General features: G+C 40.9%; 2 protein-coding genes across 2 annotated transcripts in view; both read right to left on the bottom strand.

The window, feature by feature from the left end:
* The window catches only part of DDAH1 (dimethylarginine dimethylaminohydrolase 1), a 336,716-nt gene that overhangs the window by 214,411 nt on the left and 108,024 nt on the right, over nt 1-14,281 (bottom strand). The window lies entirely within an intron of this gene.
* Nucleotides 6,230-11,148, bottom strand: C4H1orf52 (chromosome 4 C1orf52 homolog). Its single transcript, XM_042462208.1, has 3 exons — nt 10,816-11,148; nt 9,460-9,670; nt 6,230-6,782 (listed from the first exon to the last, which is right to left on the bottom strand). Exons 1-3 carry the CDS (start codon nt 11,104-11,106, stop codon nt 6,700-6,702), a joined length of 585 nt encoding a protein of 194 aa, XP_042318142.1. The 5' UTR covers nt 11,107-11,148; the 3' UTR covers nt 6,230-6,699.

Raw genomic sequence — 14,281 nt, forward strand, 5'->3', positions numbered from 1 at the left:
TTTGCATTTGGAGCCATTGAGAAACGGTGCATAAATAGCCCTTTGGACTGGTTAGTTTTCTGCATAAGTAGGAAGTAAGGAAGCCACAATTCATGAGCAAAAACAAAATTTCATATCGGTATCACAAAAAACAGCTTCTAGTTAATTTCAAACATTACATTTCAAGGCCATTTTAATGTGGATTTTTCAGGGTTTGTGTCATTCTGTTATCAGTCATAAGGGTTGTTTTTTCAAAAGGTATTGGAAAGTAATGCAATAAGAACAAACTGCATAATTAATAATATAACTAGTTTTGTGTGTTCATGGCTGCAGCGAGTAAGATCAATCAGCTACCTTTAAAATAGTGTTAACAAATAATGGAAAAGCTGACTTTGAAAAAGTAGCTTTCCAAGCTCTGATTTTTTAAAGTCTTTCTCCTACCTGGAGATGCTAGAGACTAAAAGTGGTCCCCTTTGGATCTTACAAATTACCTCTGTCACTGATCAGTAGCAAGAATATCCAGAATTTATTTTGTAGGGGTGAAAAAAGAAGTCCACTCTCCCCTCAATGCCTGAAAGAACACAATGATCCAGGTTATTTACTGCACCCATTGTTCTCTGAGAACAGAAACAATGCTCCAGGAGAACATCTGTCACTTAAAAACATGCTGAGTGCAAGCAGTTGGCATTTTGGCATAAGCCACAGCTCCCAAGTTAGCTCTTAAAAGTCAGACTACTTTTATCTCCACTCCCTTTTTCAATGGCATAGGCTACATGAATGAGCACAGACCCAAAATTAGCATTTCTTCTTAATCTTGTTCATCGACTCCAGATGGAGAAGGGATGGCACACAGGCCCTGGGAGAAAGGCTTTTGCTACAGCAGGCTGGGAATTGTTACTTCAAAGCAGAATTTTAAACTGCTAAAATGTCATAGGTACCAACTTTATGTGCCTGCCAGTGGAACAATGCCAAAAAGGGGTCTCCTCCTCAAATTTGCTACTAAGTGGGGGTTTTTCCTCTTTAAAAAGGCAAAATGATGGCCCCAATTTTCTCCACCTTCTCTTCAAACCAATGCTGCAAAGGCCTAAGAAATCAATAGCTTCTTTCTGATGAAAGTTTATTTCCCCACAAAACAGTGATACCTTTATTGTCCAACCAAAATGCAGAAAATACATCATGCAAGCTTTTGAAGCTCCACTGGCTTCTTCATAACGCCAAGATGTTAAAAATCACACAGAAGAAAGGTGACAATGTTAGAGTCACAAACCTACATTTTATCTCAGATGTCACTCTGCTATCAGTTATGATGGCGCTGAGGGATTTCAATGCGGGCAGAGTCCACATGTAACTTCCCTTGCCTTATTTGTACCCAGAAAATACTACATAGCCAGTAAGTCCCTGGTAAGAGGCTGGAGAGGTTATACAATATATTTTATTTTTTGCTGTGGACATCAAAAGTTCACAGGACTGTTTTAAATGATGAGCTGATTACATTCAAAGAAATGGTTTCAGCAAGGCAAGACTAGGCCTGCCGCTAGGCAGAGGAAGGCAACAGGTGCCAGCAAACAACTGGCCAAAAGCAGAGGACACTAGAAACATCCATTGAATCTGTTGTAAAAAACACCAGAGGATTTTATGTTCTGCTCAAAATCCAGAGACCAAACTTCCTAGGGATTTTCTTGTGACGCAGCAAGAAAAGAGAGGAATGTGTGGAAAAAAGGAAGTGGTATTCATCTAAAAGTAACCATTGTTGGGTAAAGGAACTTCAAAAGGGGTTTAGAGCAAGAAACCACTGATTTATAATTTGTTAGGAAGTTTCAGTCTGTCATCAGAGGTTTGAATGAAGATCAACTATATGTGTTAATTGGCTTATGGGGACATTTGTTTTATCAGTAACTTTTCTTGTGGTTGCTCAGTCTTAATAATGTAACGATCAGTATCAGTATCTTTTTGCAATTAAATTTTCTCTGACCTCATTTCTGCAATGCCTCTCCCTTTTACAGTGTGTACTGTATACTGTATATTTTTAAAATCCAGGAGAGCAGTTTATGGATCAAAGGAAATGGGTTGTAGTCCACAAAGTGTCACAATCAGCATGCTAGTCTTTTAAATGCTCTTTGTTTTGTTTTACTTTTTCCGTACTGGGATAATACAGTTGACCCTTTGGGTAAGAAAGATGGCAAAATTAGATTACAAGAGACAGCATGCATGGAAATGATGAGAGATTATTGTACTTGGTTTTTCTCCCTTTAGGTTTCTGACAGCATTCAAAGAGAGACAGACAGAAAAAGAGAACAATGTATAAAAATATGTATGTTCAATTTACCATGATAGCACTCACTGGATCAATCAGGAAAATTCAGAAGCAGAGAGATCACTGCCATCCATTGAATGTCAGGCTAGACATGATTTCATCTTTGTACAGCAGGTTGCAACACACACTCACACCAAACTATAGTAAGAGGAACTGGTACTGGACATCTTCCATGCAAAGCAAATGTGATATAATAGGCATCACTGAAACCTGGTGGGAAAAGTCTAATGATCAGAATGTAGTAATAGAAAAGTATAACCTGTTTCAGAGAAATAGACCAAACAGGAAAGGAGGACATTATATGTCAAGTATGTTTATATCAATGGATAGATCCATAACTTAAATAATAGAATCCAGGTTGAGAGCATCTGGGTAAAAGTTAAGAGGGAGAGTAACAACAGTGATATCATTGTGGGGGTGTACTACAGACCCCCGAGCCAGACTGAGGATTTGGATTATGCATTCTTGGAACAGGTGGCCAAACATTCGGGAAGGAGAAATGCAGTAGTAATGGGAGATTTTGACTATTTGCTAATTGATGGAAGTCCAACTCTGCCATAAGATCCAATAAATTCCTGACTTGCCTTGCAAACAATTTCATTGCCCAGAAGGTGGAAGAGGCAACAAAGGGATCAGTTATTTTAGATTTGATCCTAACCAACAGTGATGACCTGGTTAATGGGGTGAGGTGGTGGGATCCTGAGGTGGGAATTTACCATGGTCTCCTGGAATTTGTTACACAGAGTAAAGGGAAGCCAAATATACACAGACATAGGAGATTATCAAAAGGGGGGGGGGAGAAAAAGGCATAATCCTGGCTAAATCACGCAACTGCGCAGAACATTTTCAGATGAGGCCATGCTCATCTAGGACGTATTCTGGGAAGAACCAGGAATGCTCCAGCAACAAACCATTCATGGGAAAATCCCATGAATGGCTTCTCAATAGCATGAGTGAAGCTCAATTACCAGGGTGCAAAAGCTAATCGTGTTTCATTCACACTATTGAGGAAGCAACCCGGGACCTTTAAAGTTTAAAGGGTCTGCATTTCAGCACAGGCAATTCATTCCATTGCCAGGATTTGGTTTGCAGTGGATTTCAGTCTTGTTGGAGGTGGAGGGCATGATTTTGTTTACACTGGATTAAAATACTATGGTGATATAATAAATGTTATTTGTTTTTTACTCTGTGCAGGGCAGGAAAGCATTTGCGCTATTCACTGGGTTTTGTGTCACCTTATCTTGCGATTGCACAAATATGCAAAAATATTGAGCGCTATAGCACTACTGTTGCTTTTTGTTTTCACTACCGCAATTACTGTTGAATTGGCCCTGGACTGATAATGTCCATACATTCTAGATTAAGAAAATTGATTTCAGAAAATTTAGGGAAATACTGGATGTTATCCTGTAGTCAGGAATACTAAAAGGGAAGGGATTTCATGATGGGTTGGAGTTTTTTAAATGTGAAATGGTGAAGACACATTTTCAAACAATTCCAATGAGGAAAAATGGGAGGTGTCTAAAGAAATCAGGATATATATCTAAAAAACTTTCAGCTGAGCTAAAATTTAAAAGGGGCATGTATATAAAATAGAAAAAGAGACAAATCACCAAAGAAGAATTCAAACAAATAGCCAGCTCATATAGGGAGAAAGTCAGGAAGGATAAAGTGCAGAATGAGCTCAGGCATGCTAGATGTTAAAAACAGTTTAAAGGGCTTTTTTTGGTTGTGTCTGTAGCAAAAGGAAAAATAAGGAAATAATAGGGCCATTATATGGAAAAGATGGTGAAATGCTGGCAAAACATAGAAAAAGCAGAAGTATGCAACACCTTCTTTGTCTTGGTCATCTCCGAAAAGGAGACCAGTGCTCAAGCTGGGATAAATGGAACTGATGATGCAGTAGGAAAAATGCAACATAGAATAAGTGAAGAGGTACTGTACTCTAAATGAAGTAAAATCTCCAGGGCCAGATGAACTTCATTCAAGGGTATTAAAAGAACTGACAGGAGGCTGGTTGTGAGATTATGCCCAAGTATTATCTTGCTGCTGTTGCACTGTCAAGAGTAGACTCTGCCTTGGACAAGGAGATGCACACCTATGGCCATTCAGTGGCTGGGAGGGGAAAGGAGCCACAGCTAGAGGCCGTTCAGCTGCCACTGCACAGCTAGGACAGAGGTATTGCAGATTCATGAGGATGCACTTGATATCATGTTGCACAACATCCAAAAAAGGTTATCATAACCATTGCTCATTCTAGTATAAGTCACCAACAGGATTCTGCCCAGGTATTAATTTTAAACTGGAAACTATAATGGTGTGGGTGTGTTCCAAAACACATAAGGCAAAACCTAACTTTTAAAATCTTTCTTATCAACTTGCTCTTATTGCAGGCACTAAAGGAAAAGTATCGGGATGAATTATTTTTGTTGTTATGTGCTTCCAAGTCAGCTCCAATTTATGGTGACTATATCATCGACTTTTCTTAGAAAGATTTCCTTATAGCTGACAGAATATAACTTGCCCAAGGCTTTTCATGGCTGAGCAAGGATCTGAAAACTAGTCTCCTGGAGCTGTGGTTGGACCCTTCATACTCTACAACACTGGCTCAATGAATTATACAGGTATGGGGGAAGGGGTCCCCAAAGAGTTAACCTAGGGAACATAAATTTTACTCCAGACACACACAGTAGTGGTATAGAAATGAATCAAGACAAAAACACTGATGTTATTGTGCAAACAAAAAAAAAACCTCTAACTCTATACTCAACAAGAATGGCCAGAATGTCTTCCCTGAGTCTGGGTTTCCTTGTTGTGAAGGAATACGAAGCACATGCCACTGGAAGCAATCCTTACAACCTTCCTGAATCATGGGCCATTCACACAAATTTCCCAGTCGGGATGCAATACAAAAAACAAACATAAAAACACTATTTTCATAAAAAGTGGCAGAAAGAACAATTTTTTAAAAAATCTGAGGTGATATACAATAAATTACACCAATACAAGAAGCAGTATAAAACTGACAGTGGAGCAAGGTATAAAGAAACTCCAGCATATAACAAAAAACCTCTGCCAAAAAGGCAAAGGATCCCTTGGGAGCATTTAGCTACATTATTTGTTATGCCAGTAATTTAACACACTTGTGTAGGGAGTCTGAGCATCAGCTGTGACTGGAAGAAAGGACTGCTGGCTTCTTGGCCACTTTCCCTGAAAATTTGTTATGGGGGGCATGGAGAGGCCCAGGGAACCAAGGAACTATTTGATGGCTTGCTTGGACAATTGCTCATCCTGGTGAATGCCCAAGTCAGAACTCCTAGTTTCTTGTCTCTGTGAGTGCATGCTTATAGAAGCCAGACATTTACAAGACAAGTGCTACCAAGCTAGCAGCTGTCTCCTCCAGTTGTCACTGCTATTTCCCTTTTCTTCTTAGTCTTATCACTGCTGGTTCTCCTAGTGGTGTAATTCCTTCCTCACTCACTAAGGGCACATTCTTGTAACCACTTACAGACTACTTATCAAGATGAACCTCCTGCAATTACTTACCAGATGAAGACAAATGCATCCAGCATCCACTGATCTATTGCCTACCTAAATCCTCATCCAAATACCACTTACCAGCTCTTCCACAGAGCCACACTTAACTCTTCATTAAGCTGTCTACCTTTTGTCTCTCTAGACATCAAATAAAAACTATTCTTTCAGAGTACCTGGTCCTGAGTTTAAGAGGGCATGCAAGCTGTAGGGGCTGATGCACTTCTCCCTATGGAGGCTATGATCTTTATGAAAGCCAGATAATTTAAGCCTTACTGATCTAAATAGGAACCAACTTGAGTTAATTTAGTCTAGACCCACTGATTATGGGCAGTACAGACATACGTGACAGGGAAGTATGGATCTTTTCCCAAATTTATGTAAAACTTCCAAACACTCATCTAAACATATACTGTACTTTTATTTTAGTTACTTATTTACATACTTTACACACATTTCATAATAATATCACTGGTACCACAATACAATGTCAAAAACTCCCCCATCATATACTGATTTAAAAAATAATTCTGCCACAATAAAAATTTTGTAAACAAATCTCATAATTATCAGTTTCATAGATGAACTGTGAAGTCTGTATCAACACAAATATTTATCACAATATTCTAGAAGTTGTGCCTTAAAATAAAAGGTTTCTCAGTGAAACAACTTGAGCAAATACCTATGACATCTATAACAATACCAATTGATCCAGAATTTCCAGTATGATAAAATATATCACACAAGTTACAGAATCCTTAAATGTGTTGTACTGTGCAACACTGTGGAGTTTTCCCTCTCTTGCTCCAGTAGGGAAATCAAGGTCCAGCAGAAATCCATGTCCGATAATCAAGTTTTCAAAACTCTATGATTCACCGCTGCTTCTTTTTCTTAGTTTGCTCTTCAGTATCTAGCTTGCGTTTCTTACATGAAGACAGTTCTTCCTTTTCATCATCTTGGAAAAAAAAGACAATATATGTAAATGCAAAACCACGTGTAAGCTAATGATTTCAAAAGCCACATGGACATAAAACTGGCTTCAACTAATTAGAAAGATAAACACTTGGCAACACATTTAAAGAACTTCAGGGCTCTGTCAATCACAAGCAGAGGATGGATCAGCAGTGTGATGCAGCTGCAAAAAAGTAAATGCAATTTGTGTGTGTGTTCAAGTCACTTGTTTCCTCAGAACCATTAAAACAAATACAGTACAGATGAAAATGTATGTTAATGTACCTTACGTTGCCTGTCACCTTATGGTGACTCCATGGATTCCATGGGTTTTCTTAGGCAAAGAACACTCAGAGATGGTTTTTCATTTCCTTCGTCTGAAATACAGCCTAGAGCACCCGGTATCTGTTGATGGTCTCCCATCCAAGAACTAACCAAGCCTGACCCTGTTTAGTTTCTCAGATCAGATGTATCTTGTGCCTTTAGGATATTTAGGCAGAGGTCATGTCACTATAAATATCATTTATATTTCCAATTCCACAAGAAGGAATTTTTTATTTTCCTGTTCCTCTCTGATCTCATTGGGAGTTTTATGTCCTATTCTGCACATTGCAAAGTGAGGATTGCAGACAAATTGCAACATCTTCAGAAGTCATGGGCATGGAACCCAAGTCCTAGTTGGAAAGACTGATTGTGTGTGCTTTTGTTTTCTGAAAGCTGTGTTTTCTGCTGTCCCAGAGGGCATGACCAAATCTAATGGACTTAAGTTAAATGAGGGCAGAAAAACAAGCAAACATCTTAATGGTAAGAAAAGCCCAAAAATGAAACCAAATGCTTGGGCAAGTGGTGGGCATTTCCTTTCCAGAATTCTTTAACAGATAGGTTTTTAGTCTTATGTCTGAAAATTCATGAATGCCAGAAAATTCTCTAGTTGCAGATTTCAAGCCCTGAACAAGGATAGTGCTAGACAATCTACAAAATCCAGTCTGACCTGATAAATCTAAATGAAGTTTGGCTCTTGATTAATAAAACCTTTTCTCTTAGGCAGAGAAATTGCTCAGTTTCGGTCTATTTTTGGACACATATCAGAAACAATTTTTATCATCATCTTCTTAAATGTTTGGTTTAGAAAGCACTGAGCTGATATATTTCTGTCACCTGTATGACTTAGTTTTTCTTGTTGCTAACTTCTCTATTAAAACTTCCCAAGAGATTTATGGAGGAAAATGCTTATAGATGAAGATGAACTAACTCACCATAACTATCTAGAAGCCCTAATAACAACATGTACCCATCCCAAGGACTCTACAGAAATGCAGATTAGAAACTACAGATCAAAAATGTAGTCTCAGAAAAGAGGAATTGCAGGAAAACGTTTACAAAATCGTTTAGCTGTAGAAAGGTAAGACTACTTTTTAAACAGTGAAAATCACAATTTATTAGATGTGTTCTAAGACAAACACTTTCCAATATATGCACTGAAACAAATCTGGAAGAACAAGTTAAAACGCTAACAAATATCAGAAGCATCCTAAATTGTCTTCCAAATCACAAAACTGAAACCTCAGTATAAGAACATTCAGAAAGCATTTTGAAATGTCTAAACTATTGCCCATATTTCGGCATATAAAAGCAAAAAGCCTATAATGTCAATAAAACAACCAAGCTGGAAGGGCCGAAATGTTAGAGAACTGCCAGGGGTTGTGGGGAATGAACTGCCTTGTGCCTGCCTTGGCTCCCATGGTGGGAGTAAGACGGGATATAAATCCTTGAAATAAAAAAGAAATACAATAAAATTCATCTTCAAGAAATAAAGGGCAATGTTCTCTTCAGGATGATGCAGGGAAGAACAGAGGAAGCAGAGTTGCCTGGTACTTGTTGTAGTACGTCTTCAAATCATTTTGAACTATGGCAACCCTATCATTGGGTTTTCTTGGCAAGATCTGTTTAGAGGAGGTTTGCCATTGCTTTCCCTGAGGCTGAAAGAATGCATTTGCCCAGTGGGTTTCATGGCCAAGCTGGGAATCAAACCCTGGTTTCCAGAGCTGCAGTCCAACACCTAAACCACAATGTCATGCTGGCTGTCACTCACTTACTACTTGGCACTTACTATTTCCTTATAGTCCATCAGAAATGAACGATGTTTCGACATATATTTATTTTAAGGAGCTGAATGAGACACTGCTGGCTAATTTTATCACTGGAATCAAAACTGTACTACTACAACAACTCAAGATCCCCAAATTGATAGAAATCTCAAGACCCTAAAGGGAAGAATTATTTATTTAAGGTATTTCTCTACTACCTCCCTGCCCACTACGGCTCCCAAGGCAATGAAGTAATCAACACAATTCAGACAGTAGACACATAGAACATTTTAAAAATACATAAAAATATTCTTTAAAGACTTTTTAAAAAATGTCTAAAAACAAACCTAAAATTCAATGTTTAAAACAGAACGATTTCAAATGTTAAAAGCCATGTGGAACAGAATGGTTTCATCTACCCACTGGAAGCTCAAGAGAGGGAAGCAGTCTAACTTCTTTGGGTAGGGAGTTCCCCAGTTGGGATGCTGCTACAGAGAATGCCCTGTTAACTGTTAAAGTTACTGTACTTATATATGAAGGTAAACCTTCATATATAAGGTCTAACAACGTCCCCATTAAGTTAAGTGACACTACCTGATTTGACCTGATCTTGCTCTTCATCTTCTGGTACGAAGTTAACCTTGTTGGCATGTTTTGGAGCATCGTCACCATTATCTTCATATATATTAGACCATTTGATTGCCATATCAAGCTCAGGAGGAGGAGGCGGCTTTGTTTCTTTGACACTGTAACTCTCTGGGGGTGGCACAGCATTGGTAGTCCATGCCTTGAATTCTTTAGGAGGCTGTTGAGGTAAACAGATCAGGTTAAAATGATGCCAGGAGATGAAAAACAGGGAACACATTTTACATTTTATGAAAAGCACAGATGCAATCATAGATATGTAGTGCTCCTATACATAGTTTGGGTCCACGTTACCTATGCGACCATGTCCTACCACATAATCCGGCCCATACACTCAGATCCTCTGGGCAACATTTACTGGTGGTCACTCAAGCAAATCCTAACCAGGGCTGACCCTGCCTAGCTTCCAAGATCAGGGGAGGAATCTGGTGCCTTTGTGCCAGGTGTGGCTTCTCCTGTCACTGAAGATGGTGTGAGGTGGGAGTTGGCACCCTGAAGAAATGTGGTTTTCTGCACTGGGGACTCAGGTAAGAATCCTCTCATCTGCCCAACAGGAAGAGTCCAGCCTCCTGGACACCAGCAGAAGACAGGGACTCCCTACAATAATGCGTCATGGAAACCTACTGAGTGACTCTGGGCATGTCACACTCTCTCAGCCTCAGAGGATAGCCATGGCAAATCTCCTCTGGAGAAACCTGGCAAGAAAACCCCGTGACAGGCTCACCCCATGAACTGGAAAATATTTGAAGACACACACAATAAGAGGAAGCTCCTATAGAGAGCCATTGTGGTTCAATACTTTGAGCGTTGGACAGTGACTCTGGGGGCCAGGGTTCCAGTTCTGTCTGGGACATGTGAACCCAGTGAGGTGACTTTGGGCGAGTCACACTCTCTCAGCCTCAGAGGGACGAGGCCATGGCAAAACCCACCCCTGGAGAGATCTTTCCAAGAAAGGCCCAGGGCAGCCTCGCCTTGGAGTCACCATGCATTGGGAATTCCTTGGAGCACACAACAACAACAACAACAACAAGAGGAAGCTTCTATAAAGAGCCATTGTGGTGCAGTATTTTAAACGTTGGACTCCAGAAACCTGGGTTCAAATCCTGGCTGTGCCATATGAGCCACTGGGGGGCCTTGGGGGGGTCACACTCTCTCAGCCTCGGAGGGGGCTGGGGCAAAGCCTCCTCTAACAAATGGTGGCAAGCAAGAGAACCCCAGGACAGGGAAAGCCTCGGAAGAAGACACACAAGAAGAGCGGTTCCCTCCGGGGAGGCCTCCCTCCCTCCCTCCCTCCTCCTGCCTGACCTCCTCGGGGGCCCTGAGGACGCGGCTCTCCCAGTCGATCTTCTTGTGGAGCGGGTTGTAGAGGAAGGCCGGCCGGTGGACGCTGCGGAAGAGCTCCTCGGGGCCCGGGAGCCGGGGACGGGCCTCTGGGACTCCTTCGGGCGGCCTCCCCTCCCGCTTGGGCCCGGGCCCCGCCTCGCCTTCCGCCCCGGAGCCGCTGCTACTGCCGCTGCTACTCTCCTCGTCGTCGCTGCCGCCGCCGCCTCCTCCGTAAGAGGCGAAGAAGCCCAGCGGGTCCTCCTTCCCCTCCATGGCGGGGGGCCGGTGCAGCGGGGACACGCCTCCGCCGGAAACCAGGCCCCGCCAGGAAGGTTCCGGGCCTCTGAGGAGGCCTCACTTTCAGGGGTCTTTTTGGACTTCAGCTCCCAGAAGCCTCAGCCATGGTGACCAATAGAGTGGGATTCTGGGAACTGAAGTCCAAACACCCCTTAAAGGGCACAGTTTGGGGACCACTGATATAGGGCTATGTATTGGGGACCCCTGCCCTACAGCCACAATTTACCCATTCTGCCTCAAACTGATGCTTATGCCAAAGGATAATGTAGTGCCTTTGAGACTAAATGAGAGAGAGAGAGAGTGAAGTTGGTAGCACAAGTTTATGTATATATATATATATATACACACACACACACACACACACACACACACACACACACACACACACACCCCATTGGTCCTCCAATGGTTCCTGAGCAGAGAGCATAGCCCTACATCAATGGTCCCCAAACTGTGCCCTTTAAGGGGTTTTGGACTTCAGCTCCCAGAATCCCACTCTATTGGCCAACATGGCTGAGGCTTCTGGGAGCTGAAGTCCAAAATTCTCTTAAAAGGCACCATTTGGGGATCACTGCTTTATACCTGAAGGCTAATTTATTGTTGTGGGACTTCAAGTCTTTTCCGACTTATGGGGAACCTCCCTATATTCGTGGGGTTTTCTTCTTTGTTCAGAGGGTTGTGTGAGTGTGACTTGATACAACTTCTGCTCAAATGCCTGTATTTTAGGCAGAAGAGTTGTGGCCTTTCCCTGTATCTCTTTCAAACGCTTTAAGAGTGAAGTGGACCTCAGGGGGAGAAGAGAAGAGCCCCCCCCCAAATTATAAAAATTAAAATAATAAAAATTTTATTTTTTTTAAAAAAATATAATTAAAATTTTAAATTTTTTGAATTAAAATTAAATTTTCATTTTTTAAAAAATAATAATTAAAAATTTGCTTTTTAAATATATATATATATATATTATTGTATTTTCTTTAGAAACACTGCATTTTAACTAAATCTTCACTATACAGCAAACATTCAGTACAAGCAAAAATCCATCAGTGATACTTTTTTGCGCATTTTGATTGGCCAAATAAAGGTATCACTGATGGATTTAAATTGCTATGTATATGTAAGTCCTTCCTGAATCTTCGTTCGCAAAGCAAAGCCAGACAGAGAGAGGTGTAAATACAGTACATTTCCCAGACTAGCATCTCAATTGCCTCCATTGATTACCATTTTATCCGTTATAATAACTTTAATTGTTTTATTGTTATTGTTTACAATTATGTTTTATTGGTTACGGTGGGTGGGTGGGTTTCTGGGACAATGTATTTTATTGTGTTTTAATGTTGTTAGCTGCCTCGATCTTAATAGAGAGGCAGGGTATAAATAAATAAATAAATATTATTATTAATATTAAGTTATGTGTATGATATTGTAATTTGAAGGTATAATTTTAATTCTGCTAGGTGTTTATGTCACAACTATTAGCATTACATGCACTGGGCTGTGGGAATTATGATTTACGAGTAACATTAGTGCAAAAAAAATGTGCTAAGGTGTGAAACCAGAGGAGGATGTCAGTGAGGGAGGTAACACTAACCGTAGGGACACCGCTGTTTCCCGAGGCTGAGAGAGTGTGACTTGCCCAAGGTGACCCAGGTGTCCTCGCCACAAAGGAGGATGAAGGGCTGTAAAATGTACCGCCTTTAAGGGGGAAAAAAAGATAGAGAGAGAGAGAGAGCATGGCCAAATCAAAGCTATAAACCCTGACAGAAAGGTAAATTCACACTTCTGAGTCATGATCAAAATGGAGGACGTTTTGAGATTATTCTTGGACAGGAGGGTGAAATGGAGGACATCTGGTCAACCTGCGACAGAAGGTTGGAATGGAAGACATGTCCGGGAAAAGGAGGACCTTTGCTCACCCTGGGACAGAAAGTTGAAATGAAAGGCACATTCTGGAAAAGGAAGCGCAATGGTCATCCTGGGACAGAAGGCTGAAATGGAGCACATGCCTGAGAAAAGGAGGACCTCTGGTCACCCTGACCAAGGTGTCACCCAGTGGATCGCCATAGCTGAGCTGGGATTTGAATCCTGGTCCCCAGAGTCCTAGGTCTAGCACTCAAATCACTGCACCAGGTTGGTTCCCACTATAGAAATAATGCAGCTTGAGTGCACTTTAAGCACTATAGCTCTATCCTAAGGTATCCTGGGATTTGTAGCTTTACCATGTCTTTGGCCTTCTCTGTCAAACAGCTCTGGTGCCTCACCAAACTACAATCCCCAGGAGTCTGTAGGATGGAGCCATGGCAGTTAACGTGATGTCAAACTGCATTATTTCTACAGTGTAGATGCACCCTGAGCTCAAAACTCACAGCTTGCCCCAATGATTCTTTTAAAATAAAAGTTAAAGATAACTACCAGCACCCCACCCAATAGTCTCCAATTCTGTTAATTCAGAGCCTGCATTTATCCTCTGAAAATTTTAAAACATTTAAAAATAACATGATCAGCTACATCAGAGACCATTAAAAGTGTCTGGCCCACTTACTATATCTTTAAACTCAAAAGTATAGATGTGTTAAGGTGTAGGCACACTGCTACAGTTAACATGAAACTGCTTTGGTTATGTAGTGTGGCTCAGAAAATCAATACACAAAGGGATGTTGTCCCATCTTTGATACTACAGTGGGCCCTTGGTCTCTCCTAGGGTTTGGTTCTAGGACCCCTATGGATAACAAAATCCGTGGATGCTCAAGTCCCATTAAATACAGTGGCATAGTAAAATGGTGTCCCTTATTTGACATGTCAAATTCAAGGTTTGCGTTTTGGAATTTATCATTTAAAAAAATATTTTCAAACTGTGGAGGCTTGAATCTGTGGATAAAAAATCAGGTCTCACCTGGAATACTGTGTCCAGTTCTGGGCACTACAATTCAAAAATGATGTTGAGAAGCTGGAGCATGTCCAGAGGAGGGTGATCAAATTGGTGAAGGGTCTTGAAAACATGCCCTATGAGGAACATCTTGTTATATGATCGTCTTGTTTAAGTATTTGAAGGGATGGCATGCTGAAGATGGAGCAAATTTGTTTTCTGCAGCTCCAGAGAATAGGACACTGAACAATGGATGCAAGCTACAGGAAAAGATTCCAGCTCAACATG

The sequence above is a fragment of the Sceloporus undulatus genome, chromosome 4, assembly GCF_019175285.1.
Source record: "Sceloporus undulatus isolate JIND9_A2432 ecotype Alabama chromosome 4, SceUnd_v1.1, whole genome shotgun sequence".
Classification (NCBI taxonomy): Eukaryota; Metazoa; Chordata; class Lepidosauria; order Squamata; family Phrynosomatidae; genus Sceloporus; species Sceloporus undulatus.

Excerpts from the sequence above, each read along its gene's own strand:
- C4H1orf52 (XM_042462208.1), bottom strand. The coding sequence starts at position 11,106 with ATGGAGGGGAAGGAGGACCCGCTGGGCTTCTTCGCCTCTTACGGAGGA. Across the intron at positions 9,671-10,815 it reads TCCTCAGGGCCCCCGAGGAG|CCTCCTAAAGAATTCAAGGC; the intron begins GTCAGGCAGGAG and ends TTACCTCAACAG. Across the intron at positions 6,783-9,459 it reads GCAAGATCAGGTCAAATCAG|ATGATGAAAAGGAAGAACTG; the intron begins GTAGTGTCACTT and ends TTTTTTTCCAAG.